The sequence below is a fragment of the Narcine bancroftii genome, chromosome 3 (assembly GCF_036971445.1).
Source record: "Narcine bancroftii isolate sNarBan1 chromosome 3, sNarBan1.hap1, whole genome shotgun sequence".
In the NCBI taxonomy this organism is placed as follows: domain Eukaryota; kingdom Metazoa; phylum Chordata; class Chondrichthyes; order Torpediniformes; family Narcinidae; genus Narcine; species Narcine bancroftii.
The window spans coordinates 240,964,542-240,986,504 of record NC_091471.1 but is presented as its reverse complement, the minus strand read 5'-3'; the positions used below and the strand labels follow the sequence as shown (position 1 = coordinate 240,986,504).

At 38.9% G+C, this 21,963-nt stretch overlaps 1 protein-coding gene across 6 annotated transcripts in view; it reads right to left on the bottom strand.

Annotated features, from left to right (window-relative positions):
• The window catches only part of LOC138758408 (putative uncharacterized protein DDB_G0291812), a 37,889-nt gene that overhangs the window by 4,595 nt on the left and 11,331 nt on the right, over positions 1-21,963 (bottom strand). For 4 of the 6 annotated variants that reach the window (XM_069927276.1, XM_069927278.1, XM_069927275.1 and 1 more), the window contains exons 4-11: positions 20,642-20,732; positions 19,437-19,535; positions 16,184-18,550; positions 12,376-12,412; positions 11,366-11,495; positions 8,690-8,779; positions 6,748-6,914; positions 5,371-5,912 (exon numbers count right to left, since the gene is read on the bottom strand). In XM_069927276.1, coding sequence (XP_069783377.1) covers positions 6,779-6,914; positions 8,690-8,779; positions 11,366-11,495; positions 12,376-12,412; positions 16,184-18,550; positions 19,437-19,535; positions 20,642-20,732 — 2,950 coding nt within the window. In that variant the 3' untranslated portion in view covers positions 5,371-5,912; positions 6,748-6,778. Of the gene's footprint in view, positions 1-5,370; positions 5,913-6,747; positions 6,915-8,689; positions 8,780-11,365; positions 11,496-12,375; positions 12,413-16,183; positions 18,551-19,436; positions 19,536-20,641; positions 20,733-21,963 lie in introns of those variants that run through there. The other 2 variants (XR_011354273.1, XM_069927279.1) reach the window with 2 other exon arrangements.

Genomic DNA, 21,963 nt, shown 5'->3' with positions numbered 1-21,963 from the left:
GGGAGTTTGGAGTAAATATTTGAAAGTGAGTAATTCCTAAAAATGGAAAAATTATACTGTCACTACATTTCAATGTGTCAATTTAAATTGTTCTCAATAAAATTGTTATTTCAAAACCTTTGTCTTGTGAAAGTGATTTTAAAATGGAAACATCTTTGTATTAAAATAGAGCATAGTTTCTTTTTGAGTCCAGTAATGTTCAATGGTCATTATTTCTGTAAGCATTGTACAGTCAAGCCCAATCCTGTGGTTATTCTAGATATTGCCTTGACTCAGCTTTTGGTTTTGAGCATTTAGCTGACGTATTCCACCAAATACTGAATATGCCATTAGATAGGATAACACTGGTATTTCCACCCAAAATGTAGGTTTTTTGAGCAATGCCTTTGTATAAATCCACAATTTGGCAAATTTGGCACTTACCACTGACCAGTGGATACAGTTAAAAGCACAGCATAATTACCATGCAAAGGTTTTAATTTTATTTGCATGTTTTAAAACGAAATCCATTGTTGGCTCCTGTAACAGGCCGTTTTAAGGCCTGTACAGAGCCTACAGCAGTCTGACTGGGCGGATGGACACCGTGGGGGAGTGCTGAGACTTCACTGATAACAGCATGTGCAAGATTGCATCAAAACTGGCAGGAAGATGCTGGTGGTGTTGAGACTTCGCCATCAAGGTATGCATTTTAGATCCAGCTTATAGGACAACCCTGATTTTTTTTTTTAAGGTGAAAATTTTGTTTCTGATCATCCTATACATTGGCATATTTAAGTAGCTGCCCAGTGTCAAAACTAACAGCTTAAGTGCCTAACATACTGAGCCTTTTGTGTATGTAGAGTGTGTGAATATGGTGTATGTTTGTTATCTTTTTGCATTTATAGTTATTAATAACTATAACTTTTTCCATTTATCATTTAGTAGCTGCTGACATGATTAAGAAGCACACTTGGTCAGGTCTAAAGTAGCTGCAATAAAAAGTGGAGCTTCCCTCTCTGATCTTGCGTAGGCTCTTGACCTGAAATGTTAACTTGCACCTCCTGCCTCCATGGATCTTACTGCTGAGTTCTTCCAGTGTCCTGTTTAGGATTCCAGCATCTGCAGTTTTTGCCAACCTGATAAGTGATCACTAATCCCAGAGACTGACTTGCAGACATGGTGGATAAAACAAAAAAGTTTTTAATGTTTAGTTAAAAGTTATTGTGATTTTTTTTTTTTTAAAAAGGTCAAATTTCTAAGGTTTTTATTCTATGACACGGTAGAACCCTGATGTGTTACAGGTTCAGTGGATGTGAACATCATTAGTCTGGCCAAACGTGGTGATATTGGATATAATCTTTCTGCAAGTGTTGAATGCATACAAGATTAGAGCAGAATTTTTGATTAAAAAAAAATGCAAACATGCAGCAGGGTAACAGGCCCTTTCGGCCCAATTAACTTACAACTAACCTACAACCCCCCTACGTTTGGATGGTGGGAGGAAACCAGAACACCCGGAGGAAACCCACACAGGCTCCAACAGACAGCGCTGGATTCAAACATGGGGCGTTGCAAATGCTTTGCGCTAATAGAGTTCCCAAAATTCACTTCATTACTGTTTTGTAATAGTGTAAGCGCAGCACAGACTTTCATGTCTGGAACCATACATCCTTGTGGCATTTTGAATCGAGTATTGCCTACTCAGTTGACCATCATTCACGAAGGAAAACAATGGGGCGGCATGGTTAGCACAACACTATTACAGGGCCAGTGATCCGGGTTCAAATCTGGCTCTGAACAGCGTTTGTATGTTCGAACTGTGTATGTGTGAGTTTCCTCCCAACCTCCAAAATGTATGGGGTATTTTAGTGGCCCGGGCTCATGAGCTGGAAGGGCCTATTGCTATTCTGTATGTGATTTAAATATTACTCTAAGGTCTGCAAAGTTGGGCGGTGCAGTTGGCATAGTGGTTCGCACAATTCCTTTACAGCGTCGGTGATTGGGACCATGGTTTGAAACCTGCGCTGTAAGGAATTTGTACATTCTTCCCTGTGTACATGGGTTTTCCCTGGGGGCTCTGGTTTCCTCCCACCATTCAAAACCTACCAGAATCTAGGCTAATTGGGTGTAAATTGGTGCCAAGTACTCGTGGGCCAAAATGGCCTGTTATTATTTAATTTAAATTCACGCTTCTCCATTCGATGCTTTGTGCAATGCATGCATGGATAATAGTTCTGCATTTTCACCCATGTAAGCATGATCCACCATTTCACAATTTTTCCAAAGCCTACTTCAATATTACTTGAAAGGGACTATCTTACACAGGGGTCAGTCCACAGGTAGTTCCTCTGAGGTTGCAACCTGTCACCAATTTGGTATTCAACAAGCCCATTCTTGCACATTGGCCTCACCTCGCAGCAGCCTGTCCTGAGCTGATGCATAGCCTTGTCACCCCTGGCCAAACTCCCACTCCCCACCAATACATGGCATTCTTCATTCATCAATCCCAGCCAGACACTATATCAAACATCTAGCTCCAAAGATCACCAATTCTCTCCCGGAATCTTTAGATGTCGCACCCCCTCAGGACTTATCCAATTACCTTCCAAGAATTCCGTGCCAGTGAACCACATTTAGGAGCATTGCTTAGTGCCTGCTTGGGTGTGCACACCTTAATTGGTTACTACTAGATCTCAACAGAAGTGCTCCTGGAACCCCCATGTGCACAATACCATGAATCATTTCATTCCCTTTTCCCATGTGTTTATCAAGCTCTCCCTTTCTCTTGACTATTCAATACTACTTATGCTCACGTTTCTTTTTGCAGCTACCATCCAGGTAAGGAAGTTTTCTTGAAATCCCCCTTACATTTCTTTCTAATGACTCTCATCTTTACTGGCCTTTGTTATGGCCAATTGCACAAGAGAAAAAAAATCCAAACTTACCCTTGATCCAAATGACACTGTAACAGGCGATTTCAAGACATAATCTTTAAAATTCTCTTAAGGCTGAAATTACATTTCAGCGTACAAGTCAACTGGTGTTTCAGTTGACTCCCATTTTTGAGCCTAATTTTAAGGGTTTTTCTGGTGTACAAGTCAACCCCATTTTTTGGGCTGTCTCGGCCTCCCAATCGCAAGTAACAAAGCTAAGTTTAAAAAAAACACCTTGGCTTATCAAGCAGGAGCAGCGACGGCAACCTCAGGGTCCCAAGTAGGAGTGGCTATGGTGGCGCCCAGCAGAGGGGCGGTGTCAGGTAGTGACGGCGCCAGCAGTGGAAAGATGCTTTCAGCATCAATCTGGCTTTTTTTGGTGAATTTAAGCTCCAAAAGTATATCTGACATACAAGTCGACCCCACCCCCAAACTTTTGGGAATTTATTTTAGTGTTTCACAATTAAACGTATGCCAAAATATACGGTAGTTAAAAATGAAAGAGCTTTGCTTTTCACAGGAAGTAACTACCCATTCTATTTTAATTAGCTAGTCTGTAATATAAGTGATGCAACCTGGTGTATTTTATGGTGTGAAAACAACCATTGGTGCCACAAAGTCCCAAGGTTTAAATTGTTAATATGTTTGCTTCTGGATCTTTTCCAAACCCTATTGAATTTTTCCATTGCAACATCAGTCATTGTGCACTGTTTGTGTTTTCCTCACTATCTCATTGGTGTCTCATTTCTAGTCAATGGCCCCTGATTTCTGCTGAACTTCCTCATATGTGGTCAATTCCCAGGATGGCTCCAGAAACTATTGTTTAAAGATTTAACTTCCTGATAATTGTTCAGACAGACCTGTGGATGGGGGAAATGTACATATTGTTGTAAATATTCGAGTATAATGTGAAAAAATTTCCTTTTTCCCCTCAAAAATAGGGGTGGTCGTATTATATACAGGAGCAAAATGTAAAAAAAAAATTCTGCAATCTTGCGACTCAGGCCGGGGGGGGTGGGTGTTGTGAGAGATAGCAGTGCGACTCGGGTGGGTGAGTGGGGGTTGCATTAATTATACACAGAACACATTATGCACAAATATTTACGGTATATTTTTCTATTTTTAAAAAATTCTGATTACTGAATATGCCATTGTATAGGATGATACAAAGCAGAATTTTCACCTTAAAAATTGGGCTCGTCCTAATACAAAGAATCCAAAATTCTTCCCTTTGGTCGCAACACTGTCCCCAACTTCCTGCTGGCTCCTTTGTGCATGCATCATTAGTTATTTGTGAAGTCTCAGCACTCCTCTGTGGGGTCCATCAACTCTGTCCGACTGCCAATAGCCCTGTACAGGCTTTTAACGGCCTGTTTATAGGAGCCAAATGGTTTTTAAAATATCAAAATAAAATGTAAATCTTTAAATGATCATTTGTATTAAAATATTGTGATTTGTCTTAACAGCATCCCCTGGTCAGCGGGAAGTGCCAGATTTTGGTGGTGGTGGCGGGTCATATTCTAAGCGTATTTCTCAAAACCAACATTTTAGGTGGAAATTCTGGGGTCGTTCTATACAAGAGTATATATGGTAGTCACAAAAATAATGAAGGCAGGAAATTATGCTCAAGACCTGATTAGGTATGAAGAATCAAATTTAGTGACATTGTTATTCTTGATATTATCCTTCACTATCATCTACAGGTCCCTGTCTCACCTACCTCTTCTGGCTATCTTTCTTCTGTATTCAGTTTAACGAAGGGTCAAACTGGTGACTCCCTTTCAGGATGGCTGGACCTCCACCCTACAGAGTCCTCTTGCATTCCACCCTGTTCCTCTCCCTTTCAGGTCTGCTTCGACCCTCTGATGTTCTCTCCCCACGTCCAGTTGTGCATCACCAAGGTGTCTCCCTTTCATGTCTGCTGCTGCCCTCTCCTTTCAGGTCAACTTGGCCTTCACTCTACACAATCTGCTTGTGTTCCATGCTGTCCCTTCCAAAAATATGGAATTTGCATGCCATCCTGGCATAGGGGCCCTGCTATTCTTCTGTTCCAATTTATCAACTTATTTGCAGATTTATAAATACTCATAAACCTAATTGTGCAGGAGTAAACCATAAGCAAAGGAACAACTACTGAGAGCCATAATTTCTCTGCTCTGTGTTTCTTTAAAAATGGTATATTGAGAAAATGTCATCAACAAGGTAATAGAGGAATTCTTACCTTTTGGTAAGTTGATGAAGCTCCATTACCCGTCATGTAGAGATTGGAAAAGCAAAACATGATCCTATGTACTGTAAGGGGTGCCAGTCATCTCTCATGGTGACTGCTGCAATTTTGTACAAATTTATATGTTCTGTACTATTACATGGCAATAAAGGAATCTTGAATCTTACCTCGAGTTGAGAATAAATCAGATGTTTTTTGATTTCATTAAGATACAAACTTTTATTTTGTTCAGTTTGCAAACATTTCAAAATAATGAGTCTGAACAATATCTCCCAGTAAGATAGTTGGTGACATTGCTCCCCACCCAAAGATCTTTAATTGCAAGAACTTATTTCAACAACTGTAAAACAAGATTAATTATGCTCCAGGATAACTTTACTGTAACCATGCCAGTGACTTCATTAGTAACAGTAACCAAAGGGCAGTCGCCGACTCACATGTATCATCATAAGGCAGTGGATATTTTTCAATTGATACCAACTTCATACCATATGAGAGAGAAACTATGCAAGAACATTAAAGACAAATTTCTGCTACCTAATGATAGCATCAAAGAATTCTCATTGGACAACCAGATTCTCTTGCTTCCTTTGGTATGAGTTGACATTGGCTTGTCTTACATCATCTATTGCACGTACTGGCCATTTCCTGTGGTCTTGTTATATCAGATTGGTGACTGTATCCCTTTGATTTTAGAAAGTGTTTCTCAATCCTTTCATGCCTCCACTCCATCATTTTAAGTTTCCTTATGTGACAATTAAATTTAAAACAATCTGTGAAAGAGAAACCAAATAAGACTTTAAGGTGGCTAAATTTCACAAGGTGGGAAATGGTGATCCTTTAAATTTGGTGCCGAGGCCCCTATTCAATATTTACATTTGCAATTTGGTTCAGAAATAAGAATGTCAACATTTGTGAACAGAACCAATCTGGGTCTTACTGGTCATACTGACAAAATACAAGACAGCGTTAATAAGCCTGAAATGTGGCAAGAAGAATGTGGCCAGGCATTCCTTGGAAAGTTTAAATTAGGTACAGGACTAATGGTAAATGAAGATTAATAAAGCACTGTGGCTATGTTCTGGAGGGGGAAGAACTGGAATGCAGCCAATTTACATTAAATCTTCACAAAACATTGGTTTATGAAACTTGGACTACCAAACTGAAGATTTTAGAAGATTTGATTGTGTAACAAAGATATAAAAATATGGTATTAGAATTGAGGAGTCACTCAGGGGGGAATGATCACACTATGGTAATTTTCAATAAATAAAAATGGGGAGACCGAGGGTTGATGTTACAGTGTCTTTTGGATCAAGGGTAAATTTGGATTTTTTTTTCTCTTGTGCAATTGGCCATAACAAAGCCCAATAAACATGAGATAGTCATTAGAAGGAAATGTAAGGGGGATTTACCTGGATGGTAGTTGCAAAAAGAAACATGAGTAAAAGTAGTACTGAGGTGAGAAAGGGAGAGCTTGATAAGCACCTGGGAAAAGGGAACAAAAAGATTCCTTGATGATTTAAAGAAGGGAGGCAGCATGTTTTGTGTCACATAAACACCAAATGGACAGGTTGGCCATTTCTCTTCTATAAGTACTTCACTGACCTTGTGAAACATCAGCGAGCACCAATCCCGTTCACAGATCTTTTCTCTTTGGCAAATATGGTACATTTGTTGCTCCTTGGTGTGGGTGTCTGCCAACCATTCTCACTTTCCTGTTCTTGTGCCGTTTCATGCTTTCCAGCTGCCGATGTGTGATCATAATGATGCGACTAAAAGATAAATGTAAATTGTAAAAAAACATGATCAATGATTTGACGTTTCAGCTTGGCTTAGGTTGGAATGCCCACAGCCTTGAATCAGAAGCATGCAGGACTCACCACCACTGTATGACTAGACCAAATACGGCTGACATTGCACCTCCTCTAACCTCATCTCCTGTATTTGGCGCTCTCAATGTGACCTCATCCACCTGGGTAGAGACTAGAAGACTCCTTTTCTGGACTCTGTCTGCAATGGTCTCCCAGTCGTGAGCCATTTTAAATTCTGAAAGCGGTAATTTGGCTGCAGAATAATCAAGGAAGAACCAGTTCGACTGACTGCATGATATCACAAAATCAACGTTTCATTTGGTTTTGATTATTTGCAGTCAAATGCAACAGCCCTTCAGAAATGGGGAGGCATGGTTAACGTGGCAGTTAGTGCAATGCTGTTTCAACAGCAGTGGTCAGGACCAGGATTCGAATCCCACGCAGGAGTTTGTACATTCTTCCCATGTCTTCATGACATTTCCCTGGGGGCTCCAGCTTCCTCCCAACCTTCAGGGGTGTAGGTCAATTAGGCATAATTGATCAGCATGAGCTCGTGGGCCAGAAGGGCCTGTTACCATGTTGTATTGATAAATTTAAATACAAACATGTCTTGGCCTCATTCACATCTGGGACTTCAGCACCTTGACTTATTGCATTCGCTACATCCCATGGAGCTGTGATTTTCAACAGATCCAACATCTAGCTGACATTCATTGTCCATCGATAATTGCCCTGGAATTGAGGAGGAACAAGTCTAGAGTCATATACAGACCAGAACAACCCAGGTCAGCATTTTCATTTGTCAAAGAAATTCAGTCAACCAGAGAAAATTCTTCAACAACCTCGTAGTTACTGAAAATAGCTCTCTTTTAACTCCATATTTTATTTAATGACTTAAAGGTAAACTCCCCTGCCGTGGGATTACTCAACTAGCTTCCCCTTTATTCCTGTGGTTCTCCAAAGCTGCACACATTCATGTAGCAACTTAAGACTCAGGACCCTTCCTGTTTGAACACATCCCAGTTTGGATTATTTATTTTTATTGAACGTAATTAGAGAGCATGGAGTATTGATTAGAACAGTCAAAGAATTGGAAGATGAAACTAATCGTAAATATGGGAATTCAGCGAATCATGAAACTATCCTCAAATTCTTGCTCTCATTATTTCCCCTTGTTCACATAAACATGTCATTTATGAACTAATTACCTCCTACTTTTTATTTGACTTTTAGTCTTTATACCTTCCTAGCTTAATGAAAGATTATAGCCACAAAGTTGGCCGCATCTATTGCTGCTCTTGGCTAGCTCCCTGAATGCACACAGGAGCAAGTATTGAGTGAGGAGGTTGGATTTCCTCACCCACGGAATTGCTTGGCTCATGCTCAATCCCTCCTCACTCATCCTGTCTATAACAGAGAGCCCAAATACACCAGATAACATACATATTTCCTTAAAAGCCATCATCAGAGCCTTCCTGTGGGCCTTCAGTGAGTTAGACTTCTGTATAAATTGAAGGTCTGAGCACAGAAAACACATTTCTATCTCACTTGCTTAAGGGATAGTCAGCAGCAATAAAACTTTATAAAACAAAGTATTAACAACACTATTCACTACTACAAGAAGTATTATTTATTATATGATTTTCTCTTCAGGATTCACACAGAATTTTAAACCGATGTACAAAATGTTAAGTACATATCATTTAAGTGACTTCAAATACATAAAATTTACTTACTTTACTTTGGAAAGTTCATTAATGAGTCCACAGACAACATGTGTGGCATCTTCCTCTTCTGCCGAAGAAAGGGCCTGCCAATTAGATTCACTGTAACCAGATGCATTTCGGTTACATGATTATGAAGGCACTCATTAAGGGCAATAATACTGCACGATCACTAGGGTCTCCCTTTCCTCTATAGATGACATTTACTAACAACTGTCTAAATAGGGCTCAGTGAATTATAGAAGACTCTTTCCATCCAGCACTCAGTATCTTCAACTCACTACCAATAAGGACAAGGAACAGGAGCATCAAAATCAGGACTGCCAGGCTGGGGAATAGCTTCATCCCACAGGCTGTGAATTTGATGAACAGTATCGTATAACTGTGACAATCAGTTCAAATACACACACACATATATTTTGATGATTATGTGATTTATATGCACTGTATTTTTGTCCTTGCACCATGGTCTGGCAAGATGCTGTTTTGTCAGGTTGTACATGTTGTGGTGCTACCATTATTTATATATATATATATATGTGTGTATGTATGTATGTTCTGTATGGGCTGGCCTGACTCCTGAACATGTGACTTCTCCCTCCCAGATATTCCTATAAAGGCTATTATGCCCAAACCCCTCACTCAGTACCTGCCTTGGAACTATGCCAGCCACATGCACGATTCTCTATCTGAATGAGGTTGATTGATAGTATCCATGTACAATCAGATGATAATGAACTTGAATTGACAAGAATAGTTAGGAGTGATTTTCAACCAGTGCATTTCCTTTTTTCTTGGTTGGCAGACAAAATATTGGAGAACGATAATCTCAACTATCCTTTAAATTCAAATATTGTGGTAGGTGTGTAATAAAGATGGCTGTATGGTGTATTTGCTTGAAATAGTTAGGTGATGCTATAATATGGAAAATGGATTTAAATGATTTGTTAAATTAGGAATGTTTTTACAAGATGCATGTAAGCAGAGCTTACATGCAACCAGCATTCTTTGAGTTCTAAAAGGGCCATATCAAAAAGCTCTATGGAGAAGCCAGATTCATTCTCCTCTCTCCAGGTTTAGGACAACCTGCTATAAGCATCTAAGTGAGGCCCAAGACCAAAAATGTTCTCCCCAATGAAAGTAGTACAGTGATGTGTCCTGATTTCAGGCAGAAGATTTCCCATATCTCCTCTGACAACCGCCCCCCCCCCCCCCACCCCCACCGCCCCCTGATTCCCCAAACTCATCTGCTGCCTTTTGAGAAATCCAGTCAAAAATTTGTGGCATTATTTATACAAGATTTCACCTCCGGTACGCTTTGACTCTTCACTTCAAATTTTAACATGAGCAACCCCATTGGGTAGGTTAAGTCCAATGCTTTTACATCAATTCAAATCTCATCCATAGCAGTAAAAAAAAGGCTGCCTTTTTAATATGCTACTAACTTCAGAAAATAGGAACAGACATAAGTCCCTTAAGACTATTCTGTCACTCAAAATCAATACTAAATTCTATGCAATACTGAATTAGTATTCTTTGCATAGAAGTGTTTTGCAACTTTACTCCTGAAAAGCTTGGTTCTATTTTGTCCCAGTTCTAGATTCCCTCTTTCTTGAAAGCATGTTTCAATTCATTTCATTAATTTTAAAATCCCATGAAATACAATTCTAACTGTAATGTCCTCTCATAATTTAGCTCCTGCGAGATGGCAGGCCCAACTGGTACCACTCTCTCCATTTTGAACGTTCTACCCATGATTAAAAAATGACAAGCTAAATCTGCCAAGCATCTATCAACAGCCTTGAATCCATAATATACCAACTTTTAGCAAGAATTAATTCTGACTGATAAACTAGATCAGAGCAATTGCACCAGTTTTATGGTAACAACGAGCATATTCCCTAGATCTTTGTGAACAATTGCCTCCACAAGGGAGTTTTAATTTATTTTGTCTTACTTATTTACTGCTTTGCTCACGAAGCTAGTTTGTCAAGTTAACAAAGTCCTTTGGAGGAATACAAAAGCTGCAGATGCTGGAATCTTCAGTGAACACATCTCTAGCAATTATTTGTCTGCTAATGGAGCCCGTTAAATGAGAAGAGGGTTGATAAGCTACCTTTAAAGACAGAAACACAAAAGTCTGCAGATGCTGTGATTGTGATTAAAAACACAGAAATGCTGGAGGAATTCAGCAGGTCTTACAGTATCTATAAGGAAGGAAAGGTATATAACCAATGTTTCGAGCCTAAGCCTTCTTCAGGCCTGAAATCAGCTATCTATCTTTACCTCCACTGGATACTGAGATCTGCTCAGTTCCTCCAGCATTTCTATGTTTTACTACCTACAAAGGCAGTTTGGTATCAATCATATTGTTGTGGGTCATAGACCAGACCAAAACATGAAAGCAAGACTTCTTGACACCTAATAAGAGAAAGAATAAACCTCCCTACAAATGTAAAATATTCTTATTCCCCACAATTATTTACTGCCTTGAACACCCATAAATAAGGTCATTGCTTTTATAGACTGTGGCAACATTTTATACTATAAAGCAACATTAAGTTGGAATGGTATCAAGTCTGCATTGTTAGATTCTAATACTTTAAAATCTGTATGAAGTTCAAATCAATCACAAGGTGGCTAATGTTCTAACACACAAAAATTCCATTTTCTAATTAAAATTGATACCTCAAATGCAGGTCTTCCATCTCAGATGTAAAATTAACATTTCCCTGAGGGGCAATGAGCAGTGAAACATCCATCACATCCTTGTTTTCTGTCATTGGTTTAATGAGTTGTAATTCACGATTTTTATCATCTAGGAGGCAGATATGCTAGTTTATTGCTTTAATTAATAATTACACTAGTTTTCCATTCATTTACAATGAATGGCAATGACCCTGAAAGCTTAAATTCCATATATCCAGGGGCATAGCAGCATTCTTTGAACATTTCTGTAAATTATATATCATAAAGAAATAATCAACATATGTTTTAGTCATGAGATCTCTGTTCAAGTTCCAACATAACCAAGTACTGTGAAGTTTCTACAACAAATATTTTAAACATTTATACCAAGAATGTCTCATGAAAAGCTTAATGTTTTTATCTTACGATTACTTAACAGGATTGAGTATAGCATTCAAAATTTGACCAAGCATTTGTAGTTAGTGAATACTGTGGTCACTACACATTGGACCAGGTTATAGTTGTTGGGTTGAAGCCAGATCTAGAGTTAACTGAAGTGTCTGTCCTTCCCTACCTGAGTAATATGAGTGAGACTGTTTTGTCATGCCTAAAGTTTTCAAATTTTCCTGTTGATCTACACAATAGATCTTCAGCGATTGCACATCAACAACTGCAATTGAGTTCACCTAAAATTACTATCATGGCTAATTCCTTATGCATCTCAGTGAGCGATGAACTGGTATAAAATAGGGAAAGAGAGTGAACATATCAGCTCTCCTACATCCTCAAGCAAACAAAGGCTTCAGTGTATCAGTGATTTCTGTCACTGTCCTGCTCTGCTATGGGGTGGCCAGACCAACTCAACAAACTCACATCATCTGACAAGCTTCTAAACATCCTGGCTCTTTCAATAATATGTACCAAAGAGTAAACCAAAAGGGGAAACATAATATAAAGTATAAAATAACAAACTGTAATTAAGATATTAACACATACATATGATTGCTTACTTAGATGTACCTTGTCTTGAATGGGCTTGAAGAATGTCTAAAACAAAAGAAATAAAGCTAGTGAAATATTTAAGAACCTGCACAAAAAGGCCATTATATTTTTGACTAACATTTCATTAAACATCTACACTGCATGTGTTCATTAGTTGTCGTCTGCTTAGAACAGAGATGTAGAGAATTTTTTTTAGCTGGAGGGTGGTAAATCTGTGGAATTTGTGGTCACAGGTGGTTGTGGAAGCCAGGTCTTTGGGTGTATTTAAGGCAGAAATTGATAGGTTCTTGATTAGCCAGGGCATCAGAAAAGGGGAGAAGGCCGGCCAGAGGGGCTGAGTGGGAAAATAGATCAGCTCATGATTAAATGGTGGGGCTGAATGTCCTATTTCTGCACCTGTCTTATTATGTAACAATGTGAAGTTGGTGCAAGCATGTTCACAGGAGTTTGCAGAAATTAGCCCATTTATTTTAGTGTCCCATATAGCATCAATGATAAAGCACAGAAAACAAAATGGCTATATTGCCGGTTAAAACCCTTGCTTCTGCCCCAAACATTTACTTTAAATTTGCTCTTTCAGCACATGCAACTTGTGAAGCAGTATTACCAAATGTCAGATCTCACATCTGTCTAGATTTAAAGAGATGTGTATTCAGTTTTTCACATTATCCTGACTATATAAAAAAAAGCCTGCAAAACCAATAGCAAGTGAGGTATCAAGTGAAGAGACCACAACTACTAATACTGAAGCATCAACACAGGTTAAGCATGACAAGCTACACATGTACTAGCAACATAGAGCCCAACGATTGCAGCCAAGTCCACAAAATGGTGAAGCAACACTGCCGCCAGTGCAATATTGATAAGAACTATTTAAAAATAGTTGAGTCAATAAGCTATTGTATAAATTCAGTTACTTAAGTAGGACTGGAAATAAAGTGATAAAGAACACAATCTTTCTTTGTCTTGTAAGAATAAACCCTTCTCACGGTAGTAACTGTAGTGCACCACTGTGTGGCATATGTATATAAGAGTGTGTGAACAGTTTTCCTTAGATGGTGGAAGGCATCAGTAAGTAAAGACTTTTCTGTTAATTAAATCTCGCATCTCCAATTTATTTAAGAAGCCTCCCAAGTAACTCAAGAGACATAGCAGGTAATATTACAACTCTATGAGACCACATTTAAGAGTTTTGTGTTCAGTTCTGGTCACCTCATTAAAGGAAGGATGTAGAAGCTATGGAGAGGAGATTTAACAGTATATTGTGTGGATTGGAAAATAAGTCTTCTGAGGCAAGGCTAGCAGAGCTAGGATTTTTTGAGTAAAGAAGGATGAGAGGCGATTTAATAGATGTCTACAAGCTTCTGAGAGGCAAAGATAAGGTGGACAGCCAGTGCCTTTATACCAGGGTAGGATTAGCAAACACCAGAGGACATCTGTACAAAGTGAAGGGAGGAAAGTTTAGGGGAGACATTAGGGGAAAGATTTTTTTTTACATTGAGAGATGTGGGTACATGGAATGCCTTGCCAGGGATGGTGGTGGAGGCTGAAATGTTTGAGCCATTTAAGAGAGACGTGGACAGGCACATGGATGAAAGAAAATTAGATAGGAGGATTTGATATTTTATTTCAGTAATAATATACAGGTTGGTGCAACATTGCGGATTGAAGGGCCTGGAATGTGATGTAATGCAATGTTCTATGTTAAAAATAGAAGCTGCTCCAAAAAGAATGCTTAAATACTGATGCAGGAGGATCATCAGATACTACACTGATCATCTGGTACAGTGTTACACTCCCCCCAGATTTCACCACTCACCTACACATCAGTAGCAATTTGCAATGATTAATAATGATACCAATGACCTTTGGGAGCACCCAGAGGAAACCCATATAGCCTGAAGGAGAACATGGGAACACCACAGAGACACCAACAGAGATCAGGATTGAACCTAGGTCATTGTTGTGCAGGAGTCTTACTACCTACACCACTGGGCCCTCATACAATTAAAATAAATTAATCCATTAAATATTAAAGGAATTAGTCTTATAACATATAAAAATATTGTAAATGCTTTCAGAAGTATTTGCTTTCGATGTTCTTTGTAAATTTATGCATCATTTTATTTTGTGAATTACAGTAGTTTTCTTTAGTCTCTAGAAATAATGCAAGGACGGAGTCACGTGATGGAGTAGTGGCTGGTAGAATACCAGCCCTCTCCAGAAAAGAAGGAAATAAGTGAATAAAAAGCCAAGCCCCAGACACACAACTCACAACAAATAAAAAATAAAGGTGTGGAGAAAATGGCACCCAAGAAAGAAAAGCCAAAAACAATGGGAAGAAAAGAAGAAAAAAAGACTCTGGAAGAGAAAGGTGAAGGCCTTACCTGCACAAAAAAGCAGGGACCCGCCGTGGAAAGAGGAGCCCACTCCCTGAGGTTAGTGGAGACCCCGCAGGGTCGCGACCCACTGACTACTGGACTGCAAAAATGGCTCACGGAGCCAATCAGGGGTGCACAACTGCGCACGACAAGGAGAACACTGACAGGAGGGAGGACCAGCTGTGGTGTGAAACTCCACAACACGAACAGCTGAGAAAGACCCGACAGCAGGGCTCCCAGCTGGAAGATAAAGAAAGCAACGAGAACAGGAGGAGGGAGAAAGAAAAATGGAAACTAGGGACACAACAGATAACCAACCCAGAAGAAGAGGACCATCATCAAGAAACCATGGGAAAAAAAATGCAACAAATTGAGGCAAGCAGCTCAACAAGAAAGTCAGAAGAGACACAGATACAAGGAAGAGAAATAGAAGACACAAACCCAAGAGCAGACACAGAAGAAGAAGAAAAAAAAGAACACCAAGCTCTGCACAGAGGAATAGGAGGTAGAATGAATGGACAGTACATAGATACAATTTTTTTTCAAGAACAAATGAAAGCATTAAAAGAATGGTTGACACTAGAATTTAGTGAAATGAAAAGAAAAATGAAAAGTACAGAAGAAAAAGTGAGTAGAATAGAGCTGGTCATAACAGATGTAGGGAAAAGATTAGAAAATGTGGAAGAATGTGTAATGGCAGTAGAAATGGAAGTGAACGACTTAAAAAGAAAACTGGAAGAAAGTGACAAAAAAGTTAAAGAAACAGAGGAGTTGATAGCTCAGAAGATGGATATAATGGAAAACTATAGTAGGCGAAACAATATAAAGATAGTGGGCCTTAAGGAAGATGAAGAAGGCAAAGATATGAAAGAATTTATAAAACAATGGATCCCAAAAGTTCTGGGAATGCCAGAAATGCAGGAAGGAATGGAAATAGAAAGGGCAAACAGAACATTAGCCCCGAAACCAGTCACAACAAAAACCAAGATCCGTTTTAGTAAAATTTTTGAGATACACGATAAGAGAAAATACATTGGAGAAGGCAATGAATAAAATTAGAAAGGACAAAAAACCACTAGAAATAATGCAAGGACAAAATATTTATGAACACATTAGAAACTGGAGGAATTTTTTCCTTTTGAGTGTGAGGTTTAGTGTATACTTATATGTAAAATCATATGCTAACGGCTTAATTTGTCTTTGGTTGTTTGTGCTAATTGTATTGTTATATATAACTCCATATACTTAGTTTTACGAGTCCATGGAATTGAATATATGCAGGTGGATATAATAACAGGTAACCTTACATGCCTTTGTGTTTGCAACAAGAACAAATCATTCCTTCAATAACTTTCCATACAGAGCTTTGAGGAATTGTGGCTGAATAGTGCAATGTAGTAAGATTATCAATAATTGTTAATAAAAGCACATTTACCTCACAATTTGTAGTGGGGCATGAATTCTGTTCATTTTTGTCGTTTTGGTCCACAGTCCAAGATGCTGACGTACATTGAGCGTTATTCTTCTCCTGATCCCTACTGGATTTCTCATCGACCATAGACAAACTGTAGTCCTTACATTCATCAACGTTGCTTATATTATGATCAGTCTCTGTGTTCGGTTTCCTATGAACAGAAGAACCATCTGCTGTTTCAACACTGGATGTTGAAAGACCGCCATGCCTTGCGATGAAACGATCCAATTGATATTGTGAGGAGACCACTGAAACGGTTGTTACATTTGGGTCACCTCTGGGTAATGTGCTCTCATCTCTAGTCGCAAGGTCACAACGCAGTTGCAAATCCACAGAAAAAACTGTCTGATCAGATCTATTTCCATTTCCTTCTTCCTTTGGATGGCCTGTTGAAGAGTGCATTGCCTGTTCTTCTACCCCAAACTCTTTATAATCATTGTTCACAACTCCACTTTCCACATTTCCTCCATCGGGCACCTGTTTATTTACTTTTTCTTCTTGTTGACAACTATCTGTATCATCTTCCATTCTCTTGCTGGATAATTGTAAAGCTGCAACAGTATCCTCACTCCTTACTTTAATGTTGACTTTCTGCTCAAATTCTTTTCCATTTAGATTTCTTGAAGCTTCAATGTCAGCCATATGGCTTTCTGTCTGGAAGCCCAGGTTATCTACTGATGCCAATTTATTGCATTTTGTTCCTTTATTAGTGTTGAATGACATCTTATTGACGGTCATTAGTTCTTTTGCACTCTCTGTCCCCTTTGCATTACATTTACTGCTAAAATGTATCTCATGACAATTTACTTCAATATCAGGAATAACTTCATTCTTGACAGGACAGACAACTGTTTGTAAAGGGTTGATATTTGTTTCCAGCAGTTGGGGTTCAATATTGTTAGTTTCCAGGTGTGAATCTGGCTCAGAAATACAGCTGTTCCTTGAACACACAAGGCTCTCAGATGTATCAGTTTGCAAGTCGATGAGTGCAGAGTTGGTCAACTGAGTTTCAATGAACTCGGGCCCATTGCATCGTTCGCCGAAGCTTCCTTGATAGTGTGCAAGGGTATTATATTTCTGGTCTGCACTGTCAGTTGAGAAAGCACCATTGCCATAATTTTCACTTAATGCTTCCAGGATCTGTTCCTTTGTTTCTTCACCAGTTTCACAAGGATTCTGGACGATTTTCTGATATTGATTTTGGGTTATGTCCTTTTCTGCCTGGTCATCAGGATGTAGCTTTGATTCAATATCCATCCTTTTAACATCTGAAAAGCATTGGTTTGGTTGTTGTTGAAAATTAGTATCTTCACCACTTGTGTCTTTGCAGAGAATTATGTTGTCAGTTGTGGACTGGCTAGTGATATTCACTGAGTCAGAACAGTTACCATTAGAACTTTTTTGGCAATCATTATCGTTTTTTAAGGCACGGTATTTCGTCGAGTTGGATGACTCTGGCAACTTCCCATTTACATTTCGATGTTCATCTATTTTGTTAGACTGAGAATTAAAATGATAGTTTCCCCGCTGATTTTCAGCATTGGTATCAAGTGACAGGTCAGCAGGTTGTGAACAAGTCTCTTTCGTGTCACTCTGTGCAAACAGATCTGTGCTTAGATTCATTTGGACAAACAGTTTCACTTTCATCTTTTCACAGACTACATTTGGAGTCTTCTCTCTATAACTGAAGTCCATTAACACCCCAGGAGTTTGCACACTGTCTTCTACATTGTCTGCATTCTCCTTTGTTGCTGTGGAGTGTTCTGCAGGTTCACGTTGAGATACTGCCAATTCCTCAGGGGTGACTGGCACTTTGTCAATTATTTCCTGGTAAAAGGAATGATGCATCAGCTCATTGTTCGGCTCAGCATCAGAGAAACAGGAGCTTAAAGTCAGTGTTTTGAGCTCTGATTGAGTTAGTGGTGGTTCTAATACTGTATTATGAGCCACTGGGATTGGAGTGCTGCAAAGCACACCCATTTCACATTGAAGGTTGTCCAGTGTGCTGCTTTTATTCCTTACTTCATTAACAGCAGATTTTATAGGGTCTGAGTAGCATGCCAACCCTTCTCCAGCTCTGTCCATAAAGTCTGTTCCCAGTTGGATTCCTGAAAGCGATACACAGTTACTGCTCCCTTGTTGAACGCAATCCTTATCTGCCAAAGTCTCCTGCTGCTCATCCTTAGACACTTCAGAATCTAGATGACTTGATTGAAAGGCAACTTGTTCTGTAGTCTGTTGGAATATCTGCACTTGGCAGAATTCTGAACACTCAAGAACCACATTATGAGAACGATCGTCACCTTCTGTTTTAATTATGTTTGAACTCTTAAGTAATGCAGAGAAAGTAAATAAGGACATGTCTAACTCATTTATTTGCTTACTGTTACTGAAATACATCATTCTTTGTTTTATATTGTTGTCCTTCATGAGCACACAATCATTGATCCTTACGGTTCATCTGCTATTTTACACAAAAGGGATACAATAATAGAATTTACAATTACAGAATTGTCACCTTCAGAAAATAGTCTAATGATCTCTCCCAGGGAGTATATCATAATTCTAAGATGCAGTAAACAAAAATATTTGACAGGCCAACCAGTAAACTGCAATAATCACTGGAGTCGTAGGAGACTGCAGCGGTGTATCACTCGGACAGATTGTAAGGACAATCTCTCATTTATTCTCATGCACTAAATGAGATTCAATTTTCGGTCAATGCTAACATTTCCAATCTCAATGGAAGGCATTGAACTGAAGGATGGAATAAAAAAGAAAAAAAAAACTATCTACTCAGGAGATCAGACAGCAGACATGGAGAGAAAAAAAAAGAGCTAACTGTTCATATTGGTGGCCTGAAAGACAGATTTTCAATTTTCATCCTATAACCCCTGTCATGGTCTGTGCACATAAATGTTGATGGAGGCAGGGACATGCTGTTATGTTGCCTTCCAGAGTCAAACAACCATTGCTATTTCTTTTCGGGCTTATGCAATAAAATAAGGTCATTTGGAAGAAAAATTGGTACCAATAAAGTAACACCACACCACAAAACAAGGAAGAAAGAAAATATTCACAGTCTTTTTCTAATAATAAAGAAATATAAACTCTTATCTGTAATTTAGTAGTTAATTGACAATATTTATTACAAAAAAATGATACTGCAGCTAGTATTATATTACCATCCCATAAATAAAATGCTACATAATACCTCTTTGTTTGTGTTCACAATAGAATTCTTCCAAGAATCTCTGCGACAACGTTGATTTTTTGGCTTTTGAAAGACCGGAACATATTTTCCAGCTGAATTCTATGGTGCAAATTTCAAAATTGAATGAAATAAAGCCAAAATGATATTTGATAGAATATTTATTTTATATTTTACCATATATATGCAAGATCAGTGTAGGAGCCACAAAAATTTATAATCAACACTGATGATTTGTTTGAAGGGGCTCAATGTACTTATGCTAGATTTGCCTGTGAGCAAGATGTGAGGAAGACAGAGAATCATAGAACATTACTGGACAGAACAAGCCCTTTGGCCCTTCAAGTCTGTGCCAATCCATTTTTCTGCCTAGTCCCACTGACCTGCACCCAGTCCATAGCCCTCCATATCTCTCCCATCCATGCCTGTCCAAATTCTTAAAATTGAGTCTGCATGCACCATTTCAGCTGGCAACTTGTTCCACATTCCCACCACTGTCTGTGTGAAGAAGTTCCCCCTCAAGCTCCCCTCAACTTTTCCCCTTTCACCATTGACCTATGTCCTCACCTACCCTCAGTAGAAAAAGCCTACCTACATTTATTCCAACTATACTCTGCATAATTTTATCAAACCTCCCCTTATTCTTCCACGTTCTGGGGAATAAAGTCCCAATCTGTTTAACTTTTCCCTGTAACTCAGTTCCTGAAGTCTGGGCAACATCCCAGTAAATCTTCTCTGTACTCTTTCTATCTTATTGATATCTTTCCTGTAGTTAGGTGACCAAAACTGCACACAATACTCCAAATATGGCCTCACCAATGTCTTATACAACTTTACTATAACATTCCAACTCCTATACTCAGTACTTTGATTTATAGAGGCCAATATGGCAAAAGCTCTCTTTACAACCCTATCTAACTGACACCTCTTTCAGGGAATTGTGTACCTGTATTCCCAAATCTCTCTGTTCTACTGCAGTCCTCAGTGCTTTACCATTTACCGTGTATGTCCTTTATATGGAGCTTGAAAAGGAATAAACATAATCTATTAAAATGAAGTATAAATTTGTCCTCAATTGGCAGTGCATGGACAGAGCAAATGATTCCAAAATTCTACTGAAGCCAATATCCATTGATTACACAAAATTGAGTATCAACTTCTACCCCATTAAATTCCAAAAAACCCAATGTGTTTTAATTTTAACAAACCTGAGAAAGTGGAAGTGACAAATGTTCTTCTTCCTGAGATCCATTCACTCTGCAGTCTTTTTCCTCCACAGCTGGTACAATCAGTTCAGTTCTAAAAGAGTAAGAAAATAGCAAAATATAAATCTAATTAAAAGTGTATGATACAAGAAGCAATTCTGAGCAATATACATTAGTCTTTTATCAATCTTTCTCCAGGTAAGATAATATAAAGTGTCATCTATTCAGAGATAAGCATAAAACATCAAGTTGGTAAACACCAAAACTGCAGCTGGAATCTTAAGCAAACATTTCTGGAGCAGCTGAGCAGGTCAGACCGTGTGCATGGGTAGAAATGGTCAGTCAGCGCTTATGGAATTTTTGTGTCTGGAGTCTTTCACAATAAGTGTTGGTTATGGTGGTAAACAAGAAATCTGCAGATGCATGGGTTAAAGGCAGTTTATGTCTTTAATTTAATAATTTAAACATACAGCACAGTCCACAACCCAATTCTGCCCAATACCCCAATTAGCCTACAACCCCTGTGGGATGAAAACAAGAGCATCCGGAGGAAGCCTGTGCTGATGTGGGGAGACTGTACAAACTTCTTACAGATAGTGCTGGATTCGAACCCGTGTCACTGATACTGTAACAGCGTTGTGCTAACAGCTACACTAACTGTGCTACCATTTAAGATTTTCATACACTAACTAACATTTTTTCAACCAATTCCTATCAAGGTACACTGCAGAACTATTGAGCTCTGGATCACCTCAAAAACAGCAATTCATACATTTGGCTGCTCTTCATCGACTACAGATCGGCCTTCAATACCATTATTCCCTCAGTGCTGCTCAAAATCTAGGCCTCTGTACTCCTCTCTGCAACTGGATCCTTGACTTTCTCATCGGAAGACCATAGTCTGTACGAAATGAAAATGTATCCTCCTCAATGATGATCAAAACAGGTTAGCCCACTGCTCTACTCATTATAAACCCATGACTTTGTGGCCAGGTACAATTCCAATGCTATCTACAAGTTTGCCGATGACATTACAGTTGTCAGTAGAATCACAAACAGAAATGAGGAAACGTGTAGGAGAGAGATAGATCAGCTCATTGAATGGTGAAATGACAACAACCTTGATTGTGGACTTTGGAGGAAGTTGGGGAACACGACCTAGTCTTCATCAAAGGGATGAGTAGTGGAGAGGGTTAAGAACTTCAAATTCCTGGGTGTCAACATCTCTAAGGATCTGTCCTGAAGCCTCCACGTTGAACCAATCACAAAGAATCACCAATCACCAGCGACTATACTTTGTGAGGTGTCGGAGGAGTTTGGTGTGT